Source organism: Trachemys scripta, chromosome 19, assembly GCF_013100865.1.
Source record: "Trachemys scripta elegans isolate TJP31775 chromosome 19, CAS_Tse_1.0, whole genome shotgun sequence".
In the NCBI taxonomy this organism is placed as follows: domain Eukaryota; kingdom Metazoa; phylum Chordata; order Testudines; family Emydidae; genus Trachemys; species Trachemys scripta.
Genome location: NC_048316.1, coordinates 15,113,303 through 15,140,742, shown reverse-complemented (window position 1 = coordinate 15,140,742; position 27,440 = coordinate 15,113,303). Strand labels below are relative to the sequence as shown.

The 27,440-nt window shown below is 45.6% G+C and overlaps 1 protein-coding gene across 1 annotated transcript; it reads right to left on the bottom strand.

The window, feature by feature from the left end:
- Window positions 1-1,305: 1,305 nt before the first annotated feature.
- On the bottom strand, window positions 1,306-27,396 carry EMC1 (ER membrane protein complex subunit 1). The gene is made up of 23 exons (XM_034753211.1): window positions 27,247-27,396; window positions 23,693-23,817; window positions 23,057-23,122; window positions 22,438-22,531; window positions 20,674-20,802; window positions 19,344-19,470; window positions 18,664-18,813; window positions 18,184-18,351; window positions 16,924-16,995; window positions 14,678-14,731; window positions 13,727-13,849; window positions 12,593-12,689; window positions 11,575-11,691; window positions 9,459-9,658; window positions 9,090-9,239; window positions 8,400-8,561; window positions 7,365-7,484; window positions 6,513-6,650; window positions 5,228-5,401; window positions 4,835-5,045; window positions 4,279-4,363; window positions 3,547-3,676; window positions 1,306-2,877 (listed from the first exon to the last, which is right to left on the bottom strand). Exons 1-23 carry the CDS (start codon window positions 27,330-27,332, stop codon window positions 2,698-2,700), a joined length of 2,958 nt encoding a protein of 985 aa, XP_034609102.1. The 5' UTR covers window positions 27,333-27,396; the 3' UTR covers window positions 1,306-2,697.
- Between the last annotated feature and the right edge of the window lie 44 nt (window positions 27,397-27,440).

Genomic DNA, 27,440 nt, shown 5'->3' with positions numbered 1-27,440 from the left:
CTGTAACTCCTGCCCCGTTCGCTTTCACTCTACCTAGTTCATCTTTAGCACACAGTCTAATCAAAGGGCATAGCACAGCTCGGTTTGGGGTTATTTAAAGTGTAACGCTTGGGCAAGGTTTAAGAGTCTGACACTTGTGATATCACCGAGAGATGGGTGCTGTTAACAAAAGTAGGTATGGGCACTTCCTCCCTCTTAGCATTTGTAAAACAGGTATAAAGACTTGCATCTGAAGAAGTGAGGTTCTTACCCACGAAAGCTTATGCTCCCAGTACTTCTGTTAGTCTCAAAGGTGCCACAGGACCCTTTGTTGCTTTTTACAGATTCAGACTAACACGGCTACCCCTCTGATACTTGAGGTATAAAGAAGCTACTTTAAGCAATTAGAAAGAAACCAAAGAAAAGGGGAGTAAAAGGTAAAGACATACTAGCTCCTTGTCTTGGTCTTTAAGGCCCCTGGCCACATAATCCCTACGCCAGAGAGCAGGGCTGTCTTCCTTAATGCTTCTCTGAACAGTGCCTCATACAATGGGGCTCTTATCCTTGATTGTATTACTGTAATGCCTCGGAATACCAAACAGTGATCTGAACTATAACACCAAACATCCTTTTGTTTGTATTCAGAAGATATGTGATGAGCTGTGTCCTCACCAACTGTAGTTTTCTTTTGTCTCCTAGAGTGTAAACTTCCTTGTGGCAGGCATTATGTTTTCTTTGGCATTCTTTTCAGTACTAAGCACATTTATTTTTACATTGTTTTCATGAGGCAAGAGTACTCCTACTGGTTCAAGCAGGTACCACTGAGTCAGGACTGCTGAGTTCTACTCTCACACAGCTAGTAACATGCTAGGTGCCTCAAGCTATTCATAAAGTCTCCGAGCCTCAGTTCTCCCTTCTTTAAAATTGGTAAGGCTAATTAGCTGCCACGTGGTTGTATTGTGACCTCTAATTTACTAATCCTTAAAGTAATGAGATTCTCAGATGAAAGGTAAGGGATCTGGAATATTAATTAGTTGCAAGTTTTTAAAAGAAGTTAGAGGATAATTTGTTTTTTTGTTGTTTTCATTTTGATTGTTATGCAGTGCTCAAAAGAGAGGTACATCCCACTACCTATGTCCAGACTTACCTGGTAGACACTGACATTATGTGCAGTGGGGTAGAGGCCATCACCACTACCCCTTGTTTACACTTAAGTGATTTAACAAGTGTCTTTGCATTTTTTGAATGGAGAAAAGGAGAAATACTTAACTTACAAGTAAACTACAGATACCAATCAAAAAGCTCTAACAGAAAATTCAAACATGCTTATAGATACTGATCAAATTACTTTTATTTAGATAACCTGCTCTCCACTACGCAGAAATGACATCATATTCCTCATCCTTTCTGCCCACACTCTTTCACACAAAACAACCGTGGACCAGTTTCACAGTTAAAAACAAGATCTAGTTTGTTACAGTATCTGGTTATCTGATCACATCTCAGCCAAACATAAATCAGTAAGGCTTCCAAGGCAACAAAGCCCTTTGCTTCATGTGCCAAGTTGCAACCATTTCAGTACACAGGAGGTTCAGAACCAATGTTAGCACTTTATGTCCCAAAGAGTTACAAATAATTGTAAAAACTTATTCCAATTTAAAATTAGATACTGAATATTACTACATACCAAGAATGAACATCCTTGATACATAGAGGGAAAACAAATTGCAGGCTTCTTTACTCCTAAATCACAATATTTTTAAACCTAGTTTCAAGTTGTCACTTAGCTGTTTGGCAAAATAGCATAAAAGGTGGGATGTTTTTAGGTGCAACTTCGCAGCATCTCTCAGGTTTGCTAAACCCTTCGAAATATTTACTTTTTTACCAGAGAAAAAAAAACTTTCCCAGAAATATCCAATTGATGAGGTCTGTGTTGTGCAACCATTTGAAAGATTAAAAAGCAGAAAAGGACCATACAGTGCAGTCACAATAAATAAAGAATATGGAGACCTTAAGTAAGCATCATCTGTCCTTGAACTCCTTCCCCATTGCTATAATTTACTTAAAAGGTTTGATCAATCAGTCCTAAATTTGCATGCCTCATTTTGTGAATATTCTCTTGGCTAATTTACGAACATCCCCTCTTCCCATGCCCCCTATGTACAGCAGCTCGCATTTACAAAACCTAGCTTTCCAATCAGAGCTGTGGTGAATCTAGGATTCTCCTCCAAGATTTCAAGAATGGTTGGTGTAGGGAAGAGGTAGGCCATCAACTGGTCTCAAAGTGCACCCCAGAAGTGGGGGAGAAATACATCTTTAGTATTTTGATATCAATCTTAGCTAAAGGTGGGGAAGGTTTTTCATGGAAAGTGATGTGATCATCTTAGCGCTTTGAAGAAAAAAAAAACGTAGAAGGTTTTTTCACACTGATTCAATGAAGTCCTGGACAGATGGATGTTACTTTGTAGTCAATTCCTTGCCATTGGGTAGAATTCTTCCCAGGTGAAGCATATTTTTCTTCCACTGGCAGCTCTTCCCATCAATGTTTCCAGCAGAAATGTGATATAAATACTTGCCTCCATCACAACAGTACAATTTATAACATATAATTAAACCCAGTTGTGGTGTGCACTCCAGCAGATGATCAGCTACTCAGAATCCCAGCCAGCCTGTTCTCCAGCCTCACCGGTTCCCTCAGTGTTCCCTTCGCCCATGTGCTTACCGCCATGCACGATTCAGCAGCTTCACCTGAGCAAGTCTCTTTGTAATCATAGTGGCAAAAACCAGTCCAAAAAGGACACTACTTATCAGCACATAGTCATAGTCATCTTTCAGAACATCAAACTGCTTGGATGGGTAGACTCTGGTTTGGAAGATGTCCAGGCCATATGCAACAACCTAAAGAAGTGAGACCACCAGTTGTTACGGCAGCTTCAAGCAGAAATCCAGATACATTAATAAAAGATAAGGCTACGATTTTGTCACAGAGGTCGTGGAAGTCACGGAATCCATGACTTCAGCCCCAGCAGCTGGGAGCTGCAGGGTTTCACCGCCTCCCGCAGGGGCAGGGAGTTGTAAGGTACCCCTGCCGCCTGAGGCAGTGTACCCCCACAGCTCCCCGGCTGCCGCAGTGGGGAAGTGGGGGCCCCCGCAGCTCCACAGGCGCTGGGAGGGGCAGGTGGACCCTAGAGCTTAGCCCCCATGGGTGGTGGGGGGCCCCAGAGCTCCCAGCCACCCCGAAGCTGCCCAGTCCCTTCCCATTTTATCATGGATATTTTTAGTAAAAGTTAGAGACAGGTCACAGGCTTCCATGAATTAATCTTTATTGCCTGTGACCTGTCCCTGACTTTAACTAAAACCATCCATGACAAAATCTTAGTCCTAGTAAGAGGCCCATCCCTATGATTCTGATCAAGCAAAGCACAGTTCAGGAAATCATTAAGCAATGATTTATAACAAGGCTTGAAGTTACATACCTTCCCTGAAAGGGGGTGTGATGGCATACTGTTGTATCCCCCATCATGCTTTACAAAAAAAAAAAAAAAAAAAACCCTAACCTAGACTCACCAGGCATGTGGACTCTAAGCCAGAGGGGGCAGTGTAAATCCCTCTCATTCTAGATATGGTTTGATTGTAGTTGATGAACCTCTCAGCATGGATCTGGACATCTGGGGAATATGGAATCAAATTTTCTTCCCTGAAAGGCATTTGAGAGATCTCAAAACCCAACCAAGCACAGCACAGTGGGTAAATCCCTAAGCAGCCTGTTATCTGGAACTCAAGTCTGGTGATACAATTAGAATGTATCACATTAGAATCTTTATACAGATAATTTAGTCATTCACACATGGTGCTTGGTAAAGGCTATTAGGAAGAGGGAGACAAACTGATAGCTCAGAACATACTGTAATTAGGGTAGCGTCCACCTCCTTCTGAAGTCTGAGACACCAACCAACCAGGTTCAAGGCCATAGGAATAAATCAGTTAAAGTATCGCTCTAAAAACCGTAGATAATTTTGTAGAATACTAGTCACTAGTATGATGCTAATAGGTGCTTTTTGATAGCCCTCTGGACTACCGTGTTACAGACTAATTTATTCACACCTGGACTGGCAGTAAAGCAGTCCAATGGCCAATGAAGACAACAGCCTCTCTAAATTTAGAGTAAGAATTACTCAGAATCTGGCCAGACAGAACTGATAAATTAATCTACTCCAGACTCAGGCATTAAAACACCCAGCCTTCCCACTTCTGGCAGGTGCCTGGGAAGGGGGATTACTGCCACAGCGTTTTGCTTACCTGCTTTGTTCTGTAGGGATCTCTGGGCGTCGAGGATCCAGCAGACCCTTTGGAAGGGAGAGAATTGCCCCAGAGGGAAGCCCAACTGCGCATTAAAAAAAAAAATCATCTCTTAGAAATGACCATTTCTGACCGCACTCTCTGATGGCTAATCCAATAGTCCTCCTGAGGCATGCCAGAGAGAGCTTTCCGAGTCCACTCCTCAGGGATGAGGGAGGGTGTGTGGAAGCAAGCAGAGGGCTAGGCTGAATACTGTTGTTGCTCTAAAGGCAGCTCATGAGTGAAAGGCGAAGGCCCAGCCCATGAAGACAGCAGCAATGTCTGAATGCACACAGGAGAGAGTAGCATGCACCACGATTTACGTCAAGGGAAGGGCGGTGGCTGCACTATTTCTTCAAATCACAGGCTAACTTTAAAAATACACTTTTCTCTCACGCAGCCCCTGGGACCGTCATGGCCGACGATTGCCCTAGATACTGTAGTGACCTTTTCTTGAATACAAAATTTGACACACATGTAACCCAATCCCTCCACCCTGCCCTAACCCAGTTCTTACTGAGCAAGTGACGACTGGTGATGCCACGTTCAGTGATGGTGGCCTCCATGGCACTGATGGCAGATGGGAAGATATAAGCCTGCTGGAGGACCTGAGGCAACAGTGGGCGGTCAAGGGAACTGAAGGCTGTGGCGTTATACTGCTCCGTCCCTTCGTACAGCTCTAGCACAGTGAACTCATTCCGGCGTGCCTTAGTATTCCAGTACTGGTACTGAGACAAGAGGGGAAGAAACTGTTCAAGAGGACAGAGCAGAATGCTCCAGCACAAGTCAATTCACACAGAGGGTAGCTGGACAGTCACTGGCATGGAGTCGGGGAGCGTTCCCTGGGCAGCATAGGCAGTTGCCTCCAGATCTCAAATCTAAAGGATTACAAGCAATAACTTTTCCTTACCACCACCCAGTTCTCTGAGTGGACAATGTGGACGGGTCCCTTTGCTTTCTTCTGCACCGAAGAGTGGATGATCCGGCCTGTGACTCCATCAATCAGATAGATTCCAATGAAGGTGCGTTCATGGTGCGTATCCGTGCTCTCCGTTACCACTGCCAGCAGGTTAGGGTTCAAAGACTATAACAAGGACAAAGAAAGAGATGTGGGGAAGCCCCTAGTTTATAACCATTGTGCCAGTGGCAATCTGTGCAGCTTATCCCAGATCTATGTAACCAAAGATGGAGGCAATAAGATGTCTGTTAACAGCACAAATCATCAAGACACATTTATAATCAGTCGCAGCTGTCATGATACCCCCATGGTCGTCCGAAAACATTTATAGAGGAAAATTTCCTCTTCCAAAATTCAGCTTCTCCTGTCTGCCAGTAAAGTTTAGAGCCACTGATGTGTATGCAGAAACTTGGCACCAATTGTCCCATTTTGGGTCAGGACTCAGGCCCAGCAGTGCTAGAAATGGGCTTTGAATTGTTCCCCAATCAGAAGAGAAAAGAACAAAAGTTTATCAGACACTTGTTTTAAAATCTTCCCCAAAGGCAAGTGCATTGATATGCAATACTTCACTTGCAATATCGCCCACCCGGACAGGCAGCTCCTCCAACTTGGGATGCTCCACCTGTTCTTCCTGGGATGCAGTTCTACAAGAATGCAGCAGCCAGCGACATCCTCCTGGAGACCACGCTCAATGGTTCTGTTACTCACTTGGTCTCTGCTTACCTAAGGTCATTAATCTCCAGTCCACTTCCAAACCAATCTCTCAGCTGGACGCTCATAACACCACTGCTCGGCTAGAATTGTTTGACGGAGGACCACCACCATTGGGAAGCATGAGAGGACCATAGCAAATCCAGGATTAGTTCCTGGACAAGTGTGAATGCATCCCAGGATGGACATTAAGACCCATTATTTTTCCCCACCCCTTCTCCCCCTTTCTCTTGACCTCAGCATTGGTCTAAAAAAAGGATCAGGAAGATAATAAATAGCAAGTTAGACTTGTTACCTTTGTTGCTAATATATGGGCTACCTCTATACGGCAGACAGCTCAAGATGACAGCACAGCGGGCAAAAATATCTTTCCAACCACTTTAAGTGTTTTGCTTTTAAAACACGCTTAGTGTCTGCAAGCCTACGAGGTGGGTATCAGCTCCCTGATGATTCCATGCCAAGTTCCATGGAAACCTTAGTATACAGCTCACAGCCACCAAAGCTCAGCTAACAAGGTCTGCAGTACCTTATAGAGGACGCTGCGATCGCCCATCACACGGCCTTGGGAGTGTACATGCTCATTTGATCTCTTCCCCTTCACAATCACTATTCTCTGCACTTCAGTTGGGATGGTCATCTGCCAGCTCTCCTCTGTTGTCAGATCCTACAGCGGAGTCAAGATGCAAAATAAGGTTTCCTGACCCTCTGAAAGACACAATCTCCATTTACAGGACATAGGGAGATTCCTCCTAGAATAGAGTAGTGCACTGGGGGGGGGGAGCACCAGGGCTTCAGCCCCAGGCTGCACCTAGCTTCAGCCCCATGGGGGGGCCCCGGAGCTCAGGGTTTCAGCAGTGGGGCCCCACAGCCCCCCTGAAAGGGTTCATGGAGCCCCAGGGAGCCATGGACCCCCAGTTGAGAACCGCTGATTTAGAGGATCGGGAACAGGTGTCAACACTTTTTACAAGAGGAAGAGCACATGCTTTCTCTGCCCATTGTCTAGGGCAGCCAAACTAGTTCTCAGAATAGGCAATAGATTGTGGGGAGCTGGGTGGGAAGGATTACTTGAACTACTGTGCTCTCATCTCGTCTCGGCTCCAAAGTGCATCTTAACAGGGAAATACTGTATGGGAGAACTGCTCCCTCTTATGGAATCTCACCAAACTGCAGATGCAGACCTGTCAGGATTCTTCAGTAAAGACTATTTATAACTATGAGTTTACAAAGATTTTAGGAAGCTTTTGAGAACTGGCAGAAGTCTATACCCAGCTCTACTTCTTATACATCAAACCCAAATCATGACAGCAACGATCCACCATACATACACTCTGCGGGATGAACATGTCACTTCTTACATAGCACAGAGCATCTTCTATACCTTTAGCAGCCGGAAACCAGAGAGTTTGCCCTGTTCAGCATCCACTATATAAAAAAAGACGGAGTGGGCTATTTCCTCTAACTGGCGGAGGATGTTTTTAGTTGCTGGGAAAGCTGTAACCTGGGAAGATAAAGAAGAGTTTAAACAAAGACATTAGTTATCAATTTTTAGTCTCACATATATAAGTATGCTAGTCCAGTTAACCTTACTGGGCCCAATTTACTATAGATGTAAATTCCACTGATTTAATTAAGGATGAATTTGGCTAAACAAGGGCAGAGGCACCCTGGGTAATAGGGAAGCTAACACTACCCTTCCCTGTTCAATAAATGATTTATATTTTTGCCTGGCAAGCATATAAGCCATTTACCATCCACATAAAGAGGTCCATAGGGAATCTGCACTGGGGAGGGGACTGTGGCCTGTGTTTGAAACACGGCTTCCTGGTCTGTAAGCCAGCGACTTGCTCTATTTTACCTCTGCACCGGGAGGCCAAAAAGAGGGGTAGAGTCAATTTAGCGCAGATTGAAAATTTAGCATTTGTTTTAAAAACCATGGGGGGTTTCAAATGCGAACGTGACTAAATAGGTTCTCGTGACTCTCTTTCAATTGCAATGAAAATAGTCAGGTTTGGGATGCAGCTCTCGCCTGCACTATTAGAGGACCAAATAAAACAAATGGCACTATGCCGCCCAGCGCACAAGAGCCAGGAGAGAGTTACATTGACTAGAGCCAAGAGTGCAGACAACGACCTTGGTTTCATGGTACAAGCGGAATGAAATGGAAGAGGTAAACAAAGTGCAAGAACAACAAAGAGCAAGTTAGATTTTAAAGTTTCTATGTTAATCTAATGGGGTTATTAGTGACAAAGAGAAGGAAATGGCTTTAAATGTGTGTTTTATCTTGATGAAGTCCCTTGAAGTCAGTCTCATTCCCTTTGTGGACTATGACTTGACAACGTTCTTATTTCTTGCCTTGACGGGGGAGATATTTATCCTGCAGATGGAGAGCGTTTTGCCCTAGGAACAAAATTACCTTGTATTCATCATCAATCAGAAGCAGCACTTTGGCATAATCTTGATCCATGATGGGCAGAAGCAAAGACTGAAGAATTGGACGCTTCAGAACAGGGGGAGCCACCTGACTCCACTTCCCAAAGATGGGGTTAAAGACATAGAGAGAGCTCATTTTGGTCTCCTGAAACAGACAACAGGATGGGAAACTAGTTAGGGCAAACACAGAGAAGGGTGGTTGTTCTTCTAGCATATGAAGTTACCTGCTGTCTTGGTTTATATTTGGATTTAACTGTCTATACCTCCTTTCTCCCTTCACTGTGCTCCTTACCCTACAGATGAATACGCTGTGCACTCAAATCACCTCATCTCTGCTGATCCCATAGTGTTCACATAAGATGTATAAAATTCTAATGAGATCCTATCATGGCCTGTCCAGAATGTCACCAAAATAAGTAAGAGTGTTTTTATTTTCTGTGGAGTATATACGGTCGTGTGACCAGCAGAAGGAAAGCCTTTCCTATTTAACTAGCCTACACAGGCCCTGATTTTCTACTTCATGTAGTGGACAAAGCAATTGGGTGAATGATTTTTTTTTTTTGGTCATCGTTTAAAGCATTTAAAAAGCAAATCTAAACATTTTAACACGGTGGATTTTTCACTATGGGGAGGTAAAACCCATCCGAGGTGTGTGAGTGTGTGAGGGACTCACCTTGTCCTTAACAAGCAGCGTACACTGTGGGGGGTGGGGGAAGTGGGCCGTTGTTCTCTGGACCATCAGTTTAAAGGAGGAGCCAGGCCTCACGTTCAGTAGGTATTGCTTCCATAGGATGGTGCCAGAGCTGCTTTCAATACCAAAGAGCTGAAGCAAAGAGACAAAAAGAAAAGCCAATGTATGTAACAGCGTGTCTTTCACACCTACATGTTGCATTCCGCTTTGGGTTCCCTCCTCCACTACAAGACACTCTGCTGGTCTTCTGACACCTTTCCCACCACAGCCTCAGCACTGAATCCCCCCTCACCATTGCCAGGACGACATGCTCCATTTCCAGGAATGGCTTCCAGTCCCTGGCTTCCTCACCTTTCCTGCGGCAGTGACCATCACCATCATTTTCTGTAGGTTGAACTCATCTCTCGCCAAGTTGTCGATATTGATCTCATTCTTAATCTGGCTCCGTGGCTTCCTGGCATCATAGAACATCTTCCAGAGATGTGCAGTCCAGGCCTGCAGCAGGATGAGCTGGGAGGAGAGGCGCTTCAGAAACATCCCCAGCAAGCCGTCTGCAAACAAGTCAGTGACAACGGTTAGCGCAACAAGCAGTGGTGCACTGCAGGGGAAATATACACACAGCACAGCAAATCAGACCACTGCCTCAGTCTGTAAAAGTCATGTGCTGCCACACATGTATATATTAGTTAAGAAAATTCTGCCTCACCTTTCATGACACCTGGATCAGATTATATCCCATGACCATCATAGAAGCTCCTTCGCCTGCCAAGCCCCTAAATACACACTGCCATATCCCCCTTCAGCAGGCACTCCGCTCGCCTCAAATCTAGCTTTCCTGCAAGCTGCAACACTGCCATGTGCAGAGTCTTTTCCCTATCTCTCCAGCAAGTGCCCAACTAAAACGAACTAGTGTACTTGGTCTTACGCCTCCTGCTTTCACTTCTCGCGTAACAGAGAAGCCATCTTTACAGAGAAGCACCCAAATCTTGGCAACTGAAGTCTGAATTGACTTCCTGTTAGGAGCCATGTCCTATGCTTAATCTACCTCTTCTCTGAGAAAGAAACCAAACAGGAAGGACAAAGATCCACCAGCAAAGGCTGTCACAAAAGAGAGGAAAGGAACTGCATGTGATTCTTTGGGTTACCTTGAATGGCTGGATCCGGATGGCAAGAAAGACAATAAAGGCAATTATATTTCAGTCTTCAGGGTAAGACAATACAGAATAATAATAATCGAGCAGAAGCATTTTGGTAAGAGTGGGCAAGCTGGCTGTAAATTCCCTATCACTCTGTGTCTGTTATACGCAGAGGGATATGGAAAAATCTATTAGTAGAGCTTTCATGTGTGATTTCATTTTAGAAGGAGGATGCAAAAGTTAGAGACTACCCCAAAACCTGGAAGTCACGTTTATTTTAGTTCATTTGGGTCAGACTGTCTGCACAAGAAATCTGGGATGAGAGCTCACAGCTTTGGGGAGAGGAATATTGAAACTATACAAGCATGAAAAACAAAAAAACAAAGAAACATAAAATAGACCCCTGCAGAAGTTCAACTCTATACGTAGCGGGGCCTGAGTTCCCTGTAAGCTGCGCGGCCGCGCAGCAGCCTATTTAGCACCGCGCAGGCACTCAGGGAACCCGCCCACCTGGGACCTGCTGCAGCCAGGACAGGGGTGCCCCTCCCTCGGCCCCAGTCCCAGACCTGCCACAGCCGGGGGAGGGACGGGCCAAACCCTGCCACGGCCCCCCGGCGCTAATTGGTCCAAATCCTCACACCAACTCAGGCACTGTTTGGTTCGTATTCTCATGCCTCATGGTAGAGAGAGTTCTGATTGGTTTAGAGCCATGAAGGAGCGCAGACTATCACGCACCTCCTGCCGGTCTGGCACGCCCACTCCAGGACACTATGTGTGCTGGGACTTGTAGTCTGCGCTGGCCCACATGCCCTGGCCCCGGAGAGAAGGCTTTGTGATTGGCTCTCATTGGGCGATGAAAGGTTGTTGCTAAGATAGAGGCGCCAGTGGGTGGGCTGGTCTCCCCTCCCCCGACCCAAACCTAGCCCCGGAGGTGCCGTGGTGGGGAGAGGCACCTCTTTCCCACAGCCTAGGTGCTGCTGCAAGGAGTGGGCTGGTGGGGGAGTCCTCTTTCCCCACCATAGCCCTGGAGCACCATCCTACACCCCAAAATCCTCATCCCTGACCCCACCCCAGAGCCCGCACCCCTCACCCCCTTCACCAGCCCAGAGCCCCTGAGCTCCGGCCCCACCCCAGAGCCTGCACTCCAACCCGAGCCCCCTCCCACACTCCGAACCTCTCGGCCCCACCTCCACCACATGAATTTTGTTATGTGCACTGATATGAAGGTGACGTGTCACACCTCACCTCCATATTGGTGCACATAACAAAATTCATTCCACACATGGGTGGGAAAAATTAGAGGGAACCCTGAGTGAGGTCCTGGCTATTACCTGCTTTCTTTCCGAATTCCCCTTCCAACTCAGCCTGGGCACCCGTCAGAGGTAGATCCACCATCTCCAAGCTTACCACTTCCGCCAACGACTCCTCCCTGCTCCATAGAACTTTTCCTAGAGAGAAGCAAAGAAAAGGCAACCTAGGCTGATTCAAAGAAAAGAGCAAGTGCATTTCCTGATCTGTGCTGCATTCGTTCCTGAGAGCAATCGGGAGACAGGAAGATCTTACAAATCCAGTCCCTTGAAATGGATTGAGAGCTATATCCCTAACACTTGGGACTGAAGGATCTTCTGTTTGGTCTTCACAAAAGTAAACAGCTGTTTAATAAATTGCAAAATGCCACATTTCTGAAGCAATTTGGATATTGATATTTACTGTCTACTACAACAACAAACACATTGGTATTTAATCACTAACAACCCCCCCACACACTTTATTAAACTAGAGACAGTGTTGAAAGAACACACCTGGGACTTGAGCATTGAAGGGCTTGCAAAAGGGTTGGAGTCATCAAAAACAAAAAAGTTAAAAAAAAAAAAAAAACCACAACAACAACAAAAAACATGAAGTTCAATCTCTAACATTCTTGCAAGACCTCAAAGACTCAAGCAACAGAAATGGACTCTTAACCCCACCCTAAAGTTTAACACCATATTTTGTCTGAGGAATTTCCTTTCTTTTCAAAAAGGCATCGAGGAATAGCTGCTACAGGTCCCTGTCCTGCAATAAGTTCTGTGTGGGCAGAACCCTGAAACCCTGCAGAGCCTCGCGAAAGCCAACAGGCTGTTGCTTCACCAAAGCACATCGCAGGATCAGATTCTCAGCTCTGGTAGTGAAGGAAAATTCAAGTTGTGGGGGTGAGGGATATTCCTGGTCTTCTCACTTCTCTATGGGATTTAGCTCAGGAAAGAATCTGCTTGGCTGGACACAATTGCCCCTGAATGTGCACTATTGAAGCACCAAGAGAGGATACACTATAGACAGGGGTAACCAGCCAATCTGGTTCCAATTTACCTGGCTGCTGGAGGAACATGAGCATGTGATCTTCTGTTTGCACCAGCGCTCGGTAACCCACAGAGTCATCTTTCTTCAAAAAGACCTGGATATAGAGCTGGAAAAGGGAGACAAGGAAAGAGGAGATGATCAGGATTATAACCTTCTGCCCTAGACAAGCGAAATGCAATTCAAAGGTGAGAAGAGGAAAGGATTTAAGATCACTGTTACATTTAAAGTCCTAAAGCAGTGGTTCTCAACACGCAGGCCACTTGCGGCCCAATCAGCACACACTACAGCCCATGTGACATCCTCAGGGCCATACAGGTAGTATATATATTGTGTGGCTGCAGCCCACATAACAGAGAGCTGCATATGCACCCCAAAATGGTAAATAGGTTGAGTACCACTATTCTAAAGCAACAAATAGATGAGGTGCTACCTTCAGGGGTACACTTCTCACAAACCTAGAGGCAGACTAGAATCTGGTTTCATACAGCAACTCTCGTACTTCAGGTATTTTAAAGCACTGAGTTAGACATCAGCAGTGCCAAGACCACATTGGCAAATGCAGCAGCTGTTTTGTGCTTGGCAATATTATTCTGTGTTGTCAAGCCCTCCCCTGCTATATGAGGTCCCGCCCATCTGCCCAATCTACCCTTGCCCTGCCCTTACAGCCAGGCTCTATAAACCCAGGGATACGCAATGCCACCATATCTGGATCAAAAACAACATGGGTGACATGTGGTGATCTTCTCACTACCAACAACCCCTTCAGATCACCCAAAGAGCTCTGACCGGCTCTGCCAGTCAGAAAAGGCTGTCATAAGTGAAGCACTTTTTCATCTATAGATCTTGTGTTTTACAAAGGTGGGTAAATTTCACTAACCCCCTTTTACAGATGGGGAAACAGACGCAGAAAGATGAAGCAACTTGGCCACGGTCAAACAGCAGTTTGTGGTAGAGGCACGTAGAAGCCAAATCTCCTTGACTCCCAAACTAGTATCCTTCCCAACCTTAAATCAGGGGCTTGTCTGTTTGGCTGCAGCAAAAAGTTTGATAAGCCTCAAGATACAGCCAAGCCTGATATAAAGAGAAACTCCATGCGCCCATCTCTGACCACTTTCAACGACAGGAGAGAGGCTCCTAACTTACCTGCTCGGGCCTGGCACCGCTCTGCTCTAAGCTGAAGGTAATCGTGGTATCCAGCAGTCTTTGCCCAGTTTCAACCAAATACAGGTTAATATTGTAGGTGTTGTTGGGGCAGGCTAAGAATTCCTAGAGCATTATAAAAGACAAACTGACTTAAACACACATAATCTACTTACACTGCGCTTTTCATCACAAATGATTATTTACAAGGCTCAATTCACCCACCACAGAAATGCAGGCATTTCTGGAGCACAGCCCAACAGCTGCTTAACAGAACACAAACAGCACACCAGTTTGGGACAGAGAACAAATTCTAGGTGACATTTCCATCTGCACATGCTTCCATGGAGTAACTACTGTAATTCTGAGCCCATTTGGACAGAACACAACAGGGGTCTATGATGCCTTTTTTCTGAAGATCTCAAAGCACTTTACGAACAATTATTTGAGTGTCAGCACCCCTGCAGGGTAGATGGTATAGCACACATTAAACTGCAGGGTAAACTGAGGCACAGAGACTACACAATTTTCACGAGATCACACAGAAAGTCAATGGTAGATCTGGGAATAGAGATCAGGAGTCCTGGCTCCCAATGCCCTGTTTCAAATACCAGACAGCTCTCTCTCCTAACTACACAGAGGTGCTGTTTCTGAAATAAACTTTGACGTTCAAAAAGCAGTTTTCCATTTTGAGGTGGGGAAAAGGGTGTCTACAGATCTTTCATTTAATGCTGTGAGAGGGTAGCATGTTCATCCAGTTCCCTACAGCTTCAGGAACTGAATAGTTTTAAGATGCTTTTGGATAAAGTTTCATGGAGCTGATGCAAAAATATGATCCCCCAGAGTAATAGTCTATCCCACTCCACCATTCAGCCTTCCAAACCCAAGAGAAGGGAATAGCCGGTCAATTGCAAAGACTGCCTACAATTCCTGACAAGCGGCTCCTTTCCATACCTGTCTATGGGAATGTCCGAAAGTGCTGTCTGCCTTATCAGGAGTTCTAGATTTCTGCAATGAGCATGGGAACAGAAAGAGAACTAGTGAGCATGACAAAGGCATGGAAAACATAAGAACATTAAGTGTCTAACAGGAACAAGTTCTGCCTCCCTGCTCAGCAGTTGCAAACGACAAGTGGTATTGAAAAACCAAGTGGTGAGCTCGGTACTTCCTCTCACAAGACTTTAGAACCTCAGAGTTACAAACACCTGGGGAATGGAGGTTGTACGTAACTCTGGACAAAAAGTTACGGTTGGTTTCAGAGTAGCAGCCGTGTTAGTCTGTATCCGCAAAAAGAACAGGAGTACTTGTGGCACCTTAGAGACTAACAAATTTATTAGAGCATAAGCTTTCGTGGACTACAGCCCACTTCTTTGGATGCATACAGAGTGGTTGTTCTTTCTAAAGTTTACAACTGCACATTGACTTAATACAACTTTGAAAAACTTTACTATGCAAAAGAAAAATGCTGCTTTTAACAATCTTAATTTAAATGAAACAAGCACAGACAGTTTCCTTACCTTGTCAATTTTTTTAAATTTCTCTTTGTTTTAGTAATTTACATTTAACACAATACTGTCCTGTATTTGCTTTTTTGTTTGTTTGTTTCTGCTGCTGCCTGACTGCATACTTGTGGGTCCAAACGAGGGGTGTGGTTGACTGGTCAGTTCATAACTCTAGTGTTTGTAAGTCTGAAGTTCTACTGTATATGGAAACTGTCAAGTCAAACGTGGCCCAAAATGTAGGTTGTGTGAAAATACCTTACACAAAACCTAAGACCAATTAAAATATGTCATGATTTTTTCCCCTCTCTATCCCAATGGATTTTTAAAAACTCCCCTGTAGCATCTGCAACACAGATTTTGCACCATGCTAAAGGATGGTGGGTAGGGAGGGAGGAGATGGTGCACGCATGGAGGGAAGCTGTATCATGGAGCAATCTGATGCCGCTATCAGTTTCTTCAGAATAGAAGTTCTCTTGTTTTATGTTTCTAGCCCTTTGGGTTGTGATGATAACCTTCCAAATGAGACCTGAAGTAGTGCTGTTTACCTGTCTCTGCAGACAAGCAGCCTGCTTCATTAGTTCAGAGAGGCTGAAATGACCATATTCATTACAGCTGGGTATTCGCTCTAAAGCCAATAATCACTATTGTTTAATTCATGCTTTTGGCAGGAATATCCAGCTACCCGAAGGCTGTCAGCAGAGTCTGTGGAGTGCTTTCCCCCCACCTTATCTCATCCCCTAGTGCTAAGCACAGGAGAACCTGAAAATGAAAGTGACTGGGAAATTGACTAAACAGAGTTGAAACGGACTAGGATCTTTCATTCCTCTCAGCTTGAAAAATGAAGAACAAATAGCAGCGGTTCCAAAAAGAAAATGGATTTTGTTTTAAGTCTTCCATTTTTAATAATCTCTGGTCTTAGTGAGAAATGGGTGAGGGCATTTGGTTATTAAAATAGTGCAAAAGGTAGGATTTTGTTTTTTAAAATGATAGTGTCTAGTCACCCATCACCATATCAGCTAGTCAGCAGACTTTCCTTCCCAACACTAAGGTATTTATTTTGCTAAGGGCTTGTCTACACAGGGTGGTAAAGCGCATTAGAGGGATGTGATTTGCAGAGCACTCTAATGTGCTGTGTTCCAACTGCCCACGTAGAGCCTGCTGGTGCAAACTAAAAAGTATTTAGTTTGCGTTAACGTAGTAGTGACTATGTTAACACAGACCTAGGTACCTTTAAGGTCATGCCAGCAGGGACTACACAGGGTAGTTAGAGTGAAGCACGTTGGAGCCCTCTACCTCTAATGTGCTTTGTCGCGTAGCGTAGACAATCCTTAAGAGTCATCTCGCTTTGCAAATTCATTGCACCACGGTCCAGCTTGAGTTTGCTCGGCACTCAGCAGCTCTACAGACGCTTGCATACGGATAGTCACAACAGATGAAATCTTGGCCCCATTGAAGTCAATAGACGTTTTACCATCGACTTCCATGGAGACTGAATCAGAATTACCGGCCTGGGCTTCTTGTGCCCTAAGGTGTTTAAGTCCAGGTGGTACATTCAGTCTGACAGTGGTAGAACACTGCTCTTCGGTGGCCCCTCAAAACCTTTATAACAGTAAAAAAGCAATACAAACTAACTAAAAAACCCCACACATTTTTACAACTAGAAGCATATCTGAAATTTCCATTGTGCAACTGACTAACCATTTCATTCCTGCAGGTCAGGACAGAAGCCACCGTCTTCTCCCCAGTTGTTGCAAAGTTCACCAAAGCTGCCTGAAAAACAAGGGGGTGGGGGGGGGGGCAGGGGAGATAAGAACACGTTTGTGCAGAGGACTTAATTCTCATTTGGTTTAGAACAATTTCAGCCGAATTTAAATAAAAAAATTAATTTTTAATTAATGGAGATATCCCATCTCCTAGAACTGGAAGGGACCTTGAAAGATCATTGAGTCCAGCCCCCTGCCTTCACTAGCAGGACCAAGTACTGATTTTGCCCCAGATCCCCAAGTGGTCCCCTCAAGGATTGAACTCACAACCCTCGGTTTAGCAGGCCAATGCTCAAACCACTGAGCTATCCCTCCTCCCCAACAGGTCAGTTCATTTTCAGCATACCAAGCAATTCTGACAGATTGAAGGACTCTGGTAAGTTTCACTACAAGGAAGTGAAGCAATCTCTGGTACAACCACTGAAGAGAAGGTTCACGCTGGGGTCCAGTAACCTTTAGCATTGACCAGTCAGAAGCCTGGCAAAATTCCAGGCGCTGCCACTGAGGTGATCTCACCTGTGGTGGTGATTTTCACACTAGCATGCTTTGCCTGAGTCTTCGGAGTTGAGGACTAACAGGTTTCCCACCCATAACAGTAACACCATTAAATGTGAAAGATGAAACTCAGAAGCATAAGAGATGGAAAGCTACCATCAAAGTCAAAGAAAGGAAGAAAAGAACCTAATGGGGAAAAGATGGTCTTTTCCATTGCTAATTTCTAGAAACCTATTAGATCACTGAGCCCATCCCCAACTGGCCAGTCTCTTGTAGACAATACTGCACTGAATCTGAAACGGTCATTTCAAATATTTCTGGTCCACTAGAACTACCACCAGCAGTATTAAATGTACTAGAACCACTGGTCATTGAGGTGCTTTCTAGCAGCAAACCACCTCTTGACTCAGCACAGACCCTGCATTAGTAAACTCACACCTTGGTGAGAATTGTCAGAAACTGGATCCCCCTGAACTGATGTTACATAGTTTAACTGCTACCGTACATAGGTTCAACCAATGCTATAGAAAGTATGATTGACACCTGAGCTTCAGCAGCTTGTTCAGAATGCTTAGTGCATACTTGATGGAGGTTCTGGTTTTACTGATGGATGGAGCCAGCCAAACAGTCAATCCTCTGAATTTCTGCTGTAGTTCATCTCTTCTATTCAGAGATCTGCAGCTAGGTTCATTCTGTTTACCTGCTGGAAGTCCCGGACGAGGCTTAGCAGCCCGTTTCTGTACTGCAGCAGTGTGAAGTGACTTGGAGCCAGCTGCAGGAAGAACTGAGCCCGTGAAGCACTGGCAGGATTGGGCTTAGTGGACAAAATCCTGGGCTGGAAACGGTCGGCAAATTCTAGGTCAAGGGCCTGAAAAGAGGAACAAGCAAACATGGCAAGATGGAAACTTATTACACAATTCGATCACACACATCCCTTTCCTCACTAACAATACAACCTGTATGAAGCGTTAGTCCGTATCTGATTGAACATGAAGCCGTAGTGCGGAGGTCTGGGATGCAGGATGGATTACTTCCCATGATACGACAAAAAACAAGATTTAAAGAGCTAAAATCATCACCCCATAAGCAACCATTACATGGAAGCGATGTGATCTCCCTTTCCCTCCTCCAAATTAGTCTGATGTCCGCTTACATGCAAGACTATTTCAGGATCGCTCACCTGCAGTGGGATCTGCTTCATTTCTTGCTCAGTCTCCAGGGATAAAGCATAGAGGGACTGTGTGTCAGAGTCAGCACACACCAGCACTGCCTCGCCCACCACACCACAGGCACCACTTAGGCTCTTCATCCAGGGGGCTGCCACTCTTAGCTGCAGGGCAATAAAGGGAGAGAGGCAGCAGTTGGAAAACCCCACAAAGAAATTCCAGAAAGAGCTTTGATTGTGTCTGTTTGCAAGGAGCCTGTATCTTGCCAGCCAGTGTGTGATATCAAAGGCTTAATGTTACATTTCACTTCTAAACTTAGTCACACTAACAAAGGCCTGTGTGAAAAAGCAGGAGAATCCCATTTATCAATGAACAGTGGATCTTCCCCAGGGGATACCCATAAAGCCAGGATTTTGTAACCTTGGGTAAACTGCCATCCATCCGGAGATTACCCGGGTTGATCTCAACTTTACTATGTTCTGAAAGCCCTGTGTCTGGGAGATGCAGTTGTGAAGTCTCCTTCCAGGCCCATGAGACATCCCATGGAGACAGGATGACATTTTGACCTATGTGCCAGCAATGCAATTAACTTCCCAAGACATCACATTACATTTATCCAGATGGGAGCTTTTGTTAAATTGGATCCACACTAGAGCCAACCTCGTGACGAGCTGACACCATGCATCAATTCTACCTGTTTTGTAATTTCGCCATCTTCTACACTGAAGGTTACAATGTTCAAATGGCTTCGAGGAGCAACTCCAAGTGCACGTACTACCCCGGTTCCATACGAATACACCAGCTGGTACTGGATCCGCTCACTGCAAGAGGAGAAGCAGCAATGAATCGTCTTCTCCAATAGTTGCCCAGAGCTACCCGTAAAGCCCCCTGCTCTAGGATCCTATTCAATGTCATCCCGGGTCTCACAAGGAAAGACTGGGTGCATCGCCCAACAGGAGAATTTTTGCCCATCAACACAAATAAATGTTTTAGGGACTCCTCCCCTTCAGCCATCACCTCCTGCAGTTAAGCACATTGAAAACCCAGAGACAGTATTGATGAAGACGACTTATTGTGTCATTTTGTCCATCCTCCCCTTAGCCTTCTCAGGCCAGTGCAGGATAGTAGGTGTCTCAGGCAACAGGACTTCCTCCACTTCCCTTGGGAGGCTATTTCACAGATTCACCATTAGAAAGTTTTTCCCCTATCAACTCCACCTCCTCCCTTCAGGTAACCTAGTTTCATCCTCCCTCTCCCACTGGCCTCAGTCACTGGAATATGGTCAGGTCTCATTTAGCGATCACTGTTTAGCCTAGTTATAACTATTTAGTCGTTTTAATCTTCCTTCGGAAGTCAATCACATTAGAACATTCCTGTATATTACAAGAGGACTCCCACACCTGGGTGGGCCCCTGTTTTCTGACTGGAAGCTGCTACTAATAGCACAAACTGGATTGTTCAGGTTAATATGCTTAGTTTATTCGTAGATTGCTTTTTCTCCATAAGAGATGTCACCTCCTGACCTATTTTGTTCCACTAACTTAAAGGTTTGTCTACACATGGACTAATTCAGGAATAGCTTCTGCTCTTTAAATTCACACCCTATCTTAATCTGAATTGGCTTTGAAGTGTAGACGAGCCCCAAGATACCATATGATCACTTTATCACAAGTCCATGTTAGTACCATACAGTGCATAAATCACAATGCTGTCAGTTGGTCTGTAATTTGCCTGCACTAAAATCAGTAAATAGAAATGGATGTGCTCCTGTCTTTATGCACAAAAAGACCCTCTTCCCTCCCTCCCCACCAATTACCCAAATAGTGCTCATATTTTCTCTTTCATACAGTGGAGTGCAAGGTCCCCCTCCTAAAGAGTCTATACTCTCATAGGTGCAGGAAATGGATGCAACCCCCCAACCCCCTCATGAGATACTATGCACAACATTTTCAGAAGCAAAAGGGTCCTCTCCCCCTTAAGACAAGTTTGAGAGTCAGTGATCTATCCTTGGTTTGGATTTGTACCTTTCTGGTAAATGCTCCACCCATTTCTGATGGCCGTTGGAGAGGTAATGAAGAGAAAGGGCAGCCTTCTTCAGGACGGCCAAATATTTCACTGTGTCCTGGAACCCCACCAAACTAGCCATCTGGAAACTAAGCACAGGTCAGAGACAGAGGGTGAGACGGTAATACTTAGAGAGACTTTACCCAGTTTGTGGAGTCATAGCAACACTAGAATTATAGACAACAGCCCTGCTCTTCTGCACCCTGGTAGCTGGCACAACACACACATTTTTCTTAAAAATAGCTACTCTTACCTAGATATAGTTAATATTGTGCGACCAAACCACCATAACAGTTGGCACTGACTGAAGCTCTAACTGCTGATCACCGCGGAGAGGGCAAGGATGGGACTGAAGACCAACCATCCCATCAAGCCAAAGTGGCGTCTCCAGGTCCAGAACGTTGCACACTGATAGGGGAAGCTTATGTATAAGTAAAGGATTTCGATCTTCCACCTCCAATAAATGTAGACTATGTATAAACCCCCTGCCCCCACTTCAGCATTGCAAAATAGTCATGAAAATGTATCAGCCCAGATACAAAATGTAACCCACTATTCACTTCAAGCAAGTGAGAATTTTGCATGGTTATAGGCTATAGCATTAGTCCTACTTGAGGTAAACGACTGCAAAATTCAGCATCTCTACAATATTCCCACAAGGGTTACTTTATGACCCTCATAGCTACAGTAACTCCTCACTTAAGTCACCCCGGTTAACGTTGTTTCATTGTTACGTTGCTGATCAATTAGAGAACATGCTCGTTTAAAGTTGTGCAATGCTCCCTGATAACGTTGTTTGGCAGCTTTGTCCACAGCTTGCAGAAAGAGCAGCATTGGAGCTAGTGGTGGGGGCTTGGAACCAGGGTGGACTGGCAGCTCCCCCATCAGCTGCCTGCTCCCCTAAGTTCCCAGTGCGGCAGCCACCCAGCAGGCTAGCAATTGCCAGGCAGTTCAGCTGCCCCCTCCCCCCACTGCCGTGTGCTGCTCCTGCCCTCTGCCTTGGAGCTGCTCCCAGGAACCTCCTGCTTGCTGTGCAAGGGGCTAATGTCAGGGTGTCCCCCTCCCCACCACTACTTTACCCATTTCCACAGAGACACGAACAGGGCTCAAGACGAGAGAGCCTGCTGGCAGCAGCTGCTGTCTCAACTTGCTGATCTACTTAAAAAGGCAATCTACCTAGAGTGGGGTAAGCCTACTTAAAGGGGCAATGCACGTGTGCATCTTTATCTCTCTCTGCCATGCTATCTCCCCTCCCTCCATTCCTGCTGCCTTGTAGAGTATGAGGCTACATTAACAACGTGTTAACCTTTGAGGGCTCAGCCAAGTGCTAGTTCATCATTTACCATTCTGCTTCTAGAAAATATCCCACCCTCTTCCACCCTCTGACTTCACCACCATTAAGCTTCACAATCATCACTGCTGTGTAAGTATTAAATTGTTTGTTTAAAACTTATACTGTGTATATGTGTATATATATAAAATATAGTCTTGTCTGGTGAAAAATATTTCCCTGGAACCTAACCCCCCTATTTACATCAATTCTTAAGGGGAAAGTGGATTCGCTTAACATCGTTTCACTTAAAGTAGAATTTTTCAGGAACAGAACTACAACGTTAAGCGAGGAGTTATGTAATTGACATTGTCCCTAAAACACAACTACGCACAAAGAAGGCAAATTGCCCTCTCCAAAGGGTATAGCGGCAAGCCCGCTGAAGATTTCCCACCTGCCAGTGTCCAGTGATGTCTCCCAGTTCAGCCCTCCAATGTTTGTCTCCCAGGAACGCAAAATGCGCCCGCCATTAGACAGAGTGATGGCATCTGGCCGGGAGGAGAGAATAACAAATCAAATATTTTTATATTGGTTTCTTTATTCAATTCCCTGCTCATCCTCCAGGTTACTTGCTCTTCCATTGTTATGGATAGAACATTACATATCAACCACGGCCCAGAAGACACCTGGTCTGCTTCATAGTCAGGAAAGTCATTTTATTTGTATAACGTGCAGAGGATTTCAGGCTTTATGGTTCACTTATACTCTTAGCACTAGGAGTCCAGAATTCCTAATGTCATGCACAGTCACAAAAGAATCTTTGTGTAGCCGTGATCCTGATAGCACCAAGTGGTAAATTAAACAGAGCAGATAAGCAGGAAATTATCCTCATGTAACTAGAAGAGAACAGGCCATGGAGTAAATGACACAATCTTTAACACTGCACCTGTATCCACTACAGGCTCACCATGACTATTAGCTCTAGGAAATTTAGCCCTCTGTCCAAACTTGGCTGGATGTCTGTAATGGGAATGAACACTCATCACACAGGAAAGGCTAAATGCTTTGCTTACCCTGTCCATGAATCAGCATGGCATCTACTGCTCCTTCAGGAGTCCCCTTGTCCACATGACGCCACACTGAAAGGAACAAGGAGTAAAGTGGGAATGATTTTTTCCCCTGGGGTATTTCATGCAGAAGAAAGGTATCAACTGGCAGTGCCACAGACTGACATCCTCTATCTAACCACGGGCCAAGTACAGTATAGATAGTGCCAATGCAAGCTTCCTCAAAACGGCCCTTCCAATGTGCCTCAAATCTTATCCAGCAAGACCACCTCTAGGGATGAGAGAGAACTTCAGTCTTCATGCCCCATTCAGTTCTTGGTCCCACTGTATTGGTCAAGAACAGACTAGTCATGCCAGCACCTAACAAGTTTATACTCGAAAGTCGGAAATGAAGCCACTAAGAATGAAAAAAATTAAATAAAATTGATAAGAATATTTTTAAAAATTCCTTGTCTCCAGGGAAAATAAAGTCATGTCTAGTTAACCACCCCGCAACCCTTAAAATGAACTATGTGCCAAAAGTTAGCTTTGCTGTAAGCAGGAGTAACTTCTAATGTATGCCAGGGCTCAATTTTGGTCCCGTGTGCATTAGTTCCCACACAAATAGCAGATTCCCGAGTCATAAAACAACAGTTCACTCACAGATTTCTCCATTCCTGGAATTCAAAGCAGCCATCACATTCTTCTCAGTAGCCACAATAAGCTTCTTGGAGCCCTGTGAAGCTTCCAAGGAAGAAAACTTGAGTTTTCCCACATACTGCTGCCTCCTAAGGAACAGGAAAATCAAAGAAGGTGTGAAAAAAGAACCCTTTCCACTTAACCTTCTGAAAAATGGGGAAAGGGGGATTAAAATTAACACAGGTGGACAGAACACAAACAACATGGTGGCACTAGCTGCAACTATTAAGGACTGACAGAGGGCAACCACAACACTACTATAATCCTTCTTTTGAGGGGGAAAGGGGAGTTCAATGTAAAAGAAGAGAGAAATTGAGTGTAAACGAGCAAGAAAGGAATTTTGTGAGATTTTGGAGCGCCATGTCAAATCTGCTGCTAGGAAATTCACACAAAGAAAACGAAGTGTCTAATATTCTACATTCATTAACAAGAACTGAAAAAGATGAACTGTTGCACTGCAGTATAACCAGTCTCATTCTTGCATCTTCACTAAATACCACCAAAGCAAACAATGTATTATTATCAATGAAAAGAGCTGTCATGCGCTGCTTCTATTAAGACGGCCTCTTGCAAAGAGGAAGTCACTGGTCTTCAAAGCTCTTTTGGGGCCATATTAAATTCTTCACAGAGCTCTCTGCATATTAGATAGCATCAACGGATTTCTACCATCTGACCCACAAACATGCAACTGAGAAGAGACATGTAATAAATGTTTATTAATAATATTTAGCTCTTATACAGCACTTTGCATCAATAGACCTCAAAGCCCGAAGGATATAAGCATCCCTATCCCCACTTTACAGATGGGGAAACTGAGGCATAGGATCCATTACATGATTTACTCAAGATCACTCAGCAGGCCAGTGACAGCCAGAATTAGAACCCAGGTCTCCTGAATCCCCATCCATTGCTTTACTCAGTAGGTCACATCAGAATTGGATAACTTTGCTGGAGAACGTGTTTTAGGACACCATGGATGTGAAATGAGCACTTTGAAAGAGACTGGAAATAAATGTCAATCTCTGACAACCTGCAAGAACCCATCTTTACAATATCCAAAATGGGACTAGATATTTATATGGATATCAAGAATATCCAGAGTCGTCATAATTAATAAAAACAAACATTAAGAACATAAGAAAGGCCATACTGGGTCAGGCCAAATATCCATCTAGCCCAGTATCCTGTCTTCCGACAGTAGCCAATGCCAGGTGCCCCAGAGAGAATGAACGGAACAGGTAATCATCAAGCAATCCAGCCTGTCACCCATTCCCAGCTTTTAGTAAACAGAAGTTAGGGACGCCATTGATGGACCTATCCTCCATTAACTTATCTAGTTCTTTTTGGAACCCTGTTAGTCTTGGCCTTCACAACATCCTCTGGCAAGGAGTTCCACGGGTTGACTGTGTGTTGTGTGAAAAAAATACTTCCTTTTGTTTGTTTTAAACCTGCTGCCTATTAATTTCATTTGGTGACCCCTAGTTCTTGTGTTATGAGAAGGAGTAAATAACATTTCCTTATTTACTTTCTCCACACCAGTCATGATTTTATAGACCTCTATTATATCCCCCTTTGTTGTCTCTTTTCCAAGGTGAAAAGTCCCAGTCTTATTAATCTCTCCTCATATGGCAGCCATTCCATACCTCTAATCATTTTTATTACCCTTTTCTGAACCTTTTTTCAATTCCAATATATGTTTTTTGAGATGGGACGACCACATCTGCATGCAGTATTCAACATGTGGGTGTACCATGGATTATACAGAGACAATATATTTTCTATTTTATTATCTACCCCTTTTTTTGACTGCCACTGCACATTGAGTGGATGTTTTCAGAGAACTATCCACAATGACTCCAAGATCTCTTTCTTGAGTGGTAACAGCTAATTTAGGCCCCATCATTTTGGGAGAGGGATAGCTCAGTGGTTTGAGCATTGGCCTGCTAAACCCAGGGTTGTTAATTCAATCCTTGAGGGGGCCATTTAGGGATCTGGGGCAAAAATTTGACTGGGGATTGGCCCTGCTTTGAGCAGGGGGTTGGACTACATGACCTCCCAAGGTCCCTTCCAATCCTGATATTCTATGATATATATAGTTGTGATTATGTTTTCTAATGCATTACTTTGCATTTATCAACACTGAATTTCATCTGCCATTTTGTTGCCCAATCACCCAGTTTTGAGAGATCCTTTTGTAGCTCTTCGCAGTCTGCTTGGGACTTAGCTATCTTAAGTAGTTTTGTATCATTCTGGAAGGGATGTTAAGCCTCAAGGTTCATGTCTGCCTGCTGTGTGGTTCTTACTCCTTCCTACAAAACTGGCCACTGTCAGAGACAAGACTTTGAACTAGATGGACCTTGGGTGTGAGTCAATATGGCAATTCCTATAGTCCTGTCTCTTTAGGTTGAAAACCACTGCTGTGCAAAGGTCATTTTCTTCCTCCCCAGTGAGATGAGAAGCAGAAATCGACATCCTCAGCTATCCCTAGAGAAAAGGGAGACAGGGAGCAGCTTCCTGAGGCAAAGGGCGCTAAATCCTAGACAGTAGGACTAATACCTGGTCAGCTAATGCACTTTTCCGATGGCCAGTGCAGGCCTGTTCCCTACAGATATTTCTATAGCTGGGGCTCTCACACGGCCCTGGCAAGGTTGGGGGACGCGTTCTCCCCCCAGAGATACCAGCGCCCGTGACAGTGACGCAGGCAAGCCAGCTCGGGGCCAGGGGCAGAGCTCAGCTCCCAGCAGGCTCCTGCTCATCTCCCGAAGCTCAGCTCAGCTGCAGCAGTTCTACCCACTTCAAACCCAGTCTGGCAGCTGGGTCGGACTCGAGCTAAAATAGGGCAATGCTCAGTACTTGCTTCTCCTCAGCTCACCCCAGGGATGGGCAGGAGATACCCGGACACAGCCCCTCTTGCCCAAGAGAACAGTGGGGTGACGGCAGCTGCCCAGCACCCCACCCCAAGGAGTTGTGGGGGGGATTCCCAGCCCCCCCAAGGGGCAGTGGGGGGGATGCCCAGACCCAGGGGACAGTGTGGGGGGGGGAGATCCCCAGACCCCCACCCCAGGGGACGGTGGGGGGGATGCCCAGCCCAAGGGGACAGTGTGTGTGTGTGGGGGGAGATCCCTAGACCCCCACCCCAGGGGACAGTGGGGGGCATGCCCAGACCCAGGGGACAGTGGGGGGGAGATCCCCAGACCCCCACTCCAGGAGGCAGGGGGGGGATGCCCAGGGGATGGGGGGGATCCCCAGACCCCCACCCTAGGGGACAGTGGGGGGATGCCCAGACCCAGGGGACAGTGGGGGGATGCCTAGACCCCCACCCCAGGGGACAGTGGGGGGATGCCCAGACCCAGGGGACAGTGGGGGGCATGCCCAGACCCCCACCCCAGGAGGCAGGGGGGATGCCCAAGGGACGGGGGGGATGCCCAGACCCAGGGGACGGTGGTGGGGGGAAGATCCCCAGACCCCCACCCCAGGGGCGGGGGGATTAAATACCCGGATGTGGCCCCAGCACCCACCAGTCGAACTTGCCCACTTGATCCTCGTAGACCGCGGCCGCCAGGGGAGCCAGGAGCAGCAGCCACGGCCAAGCACCGGCCGTCATGGTCCGAGCCCGGAAGCTGCTCCGAGGCCGAGCCTATCCCGACAGGCAGCGCGCCGCCGTCACAGACCCGCCGCGAGGCGGGGCCTCGCCCGCAGGGGCTGCCCTTTG

Coding starts and splice junctions, on each gene's coding strand:
- EMC1 (XM_034753211.1), bottom strand. CDS start 27,332: ATGACGGCCGGTGCTTGGCCGTGGCTGCTGCTCCTGGCTCCCCTGGCG. Junction 23,818..27,246: donor CAAGTGGGCAAGTTCGACTG/GTGGGTGCTGGG, acceptor CCTGTTCCTTAG/GAGGCAGCAGTATGTGGGAA. Junction 8,562..9,089: donor CGCTGCTTGTTAAGGACAAG/GTGAGTCCCTCA, acceptor TGTCTGTTTCAG/GAGACCAAAATGAGCTCTCT.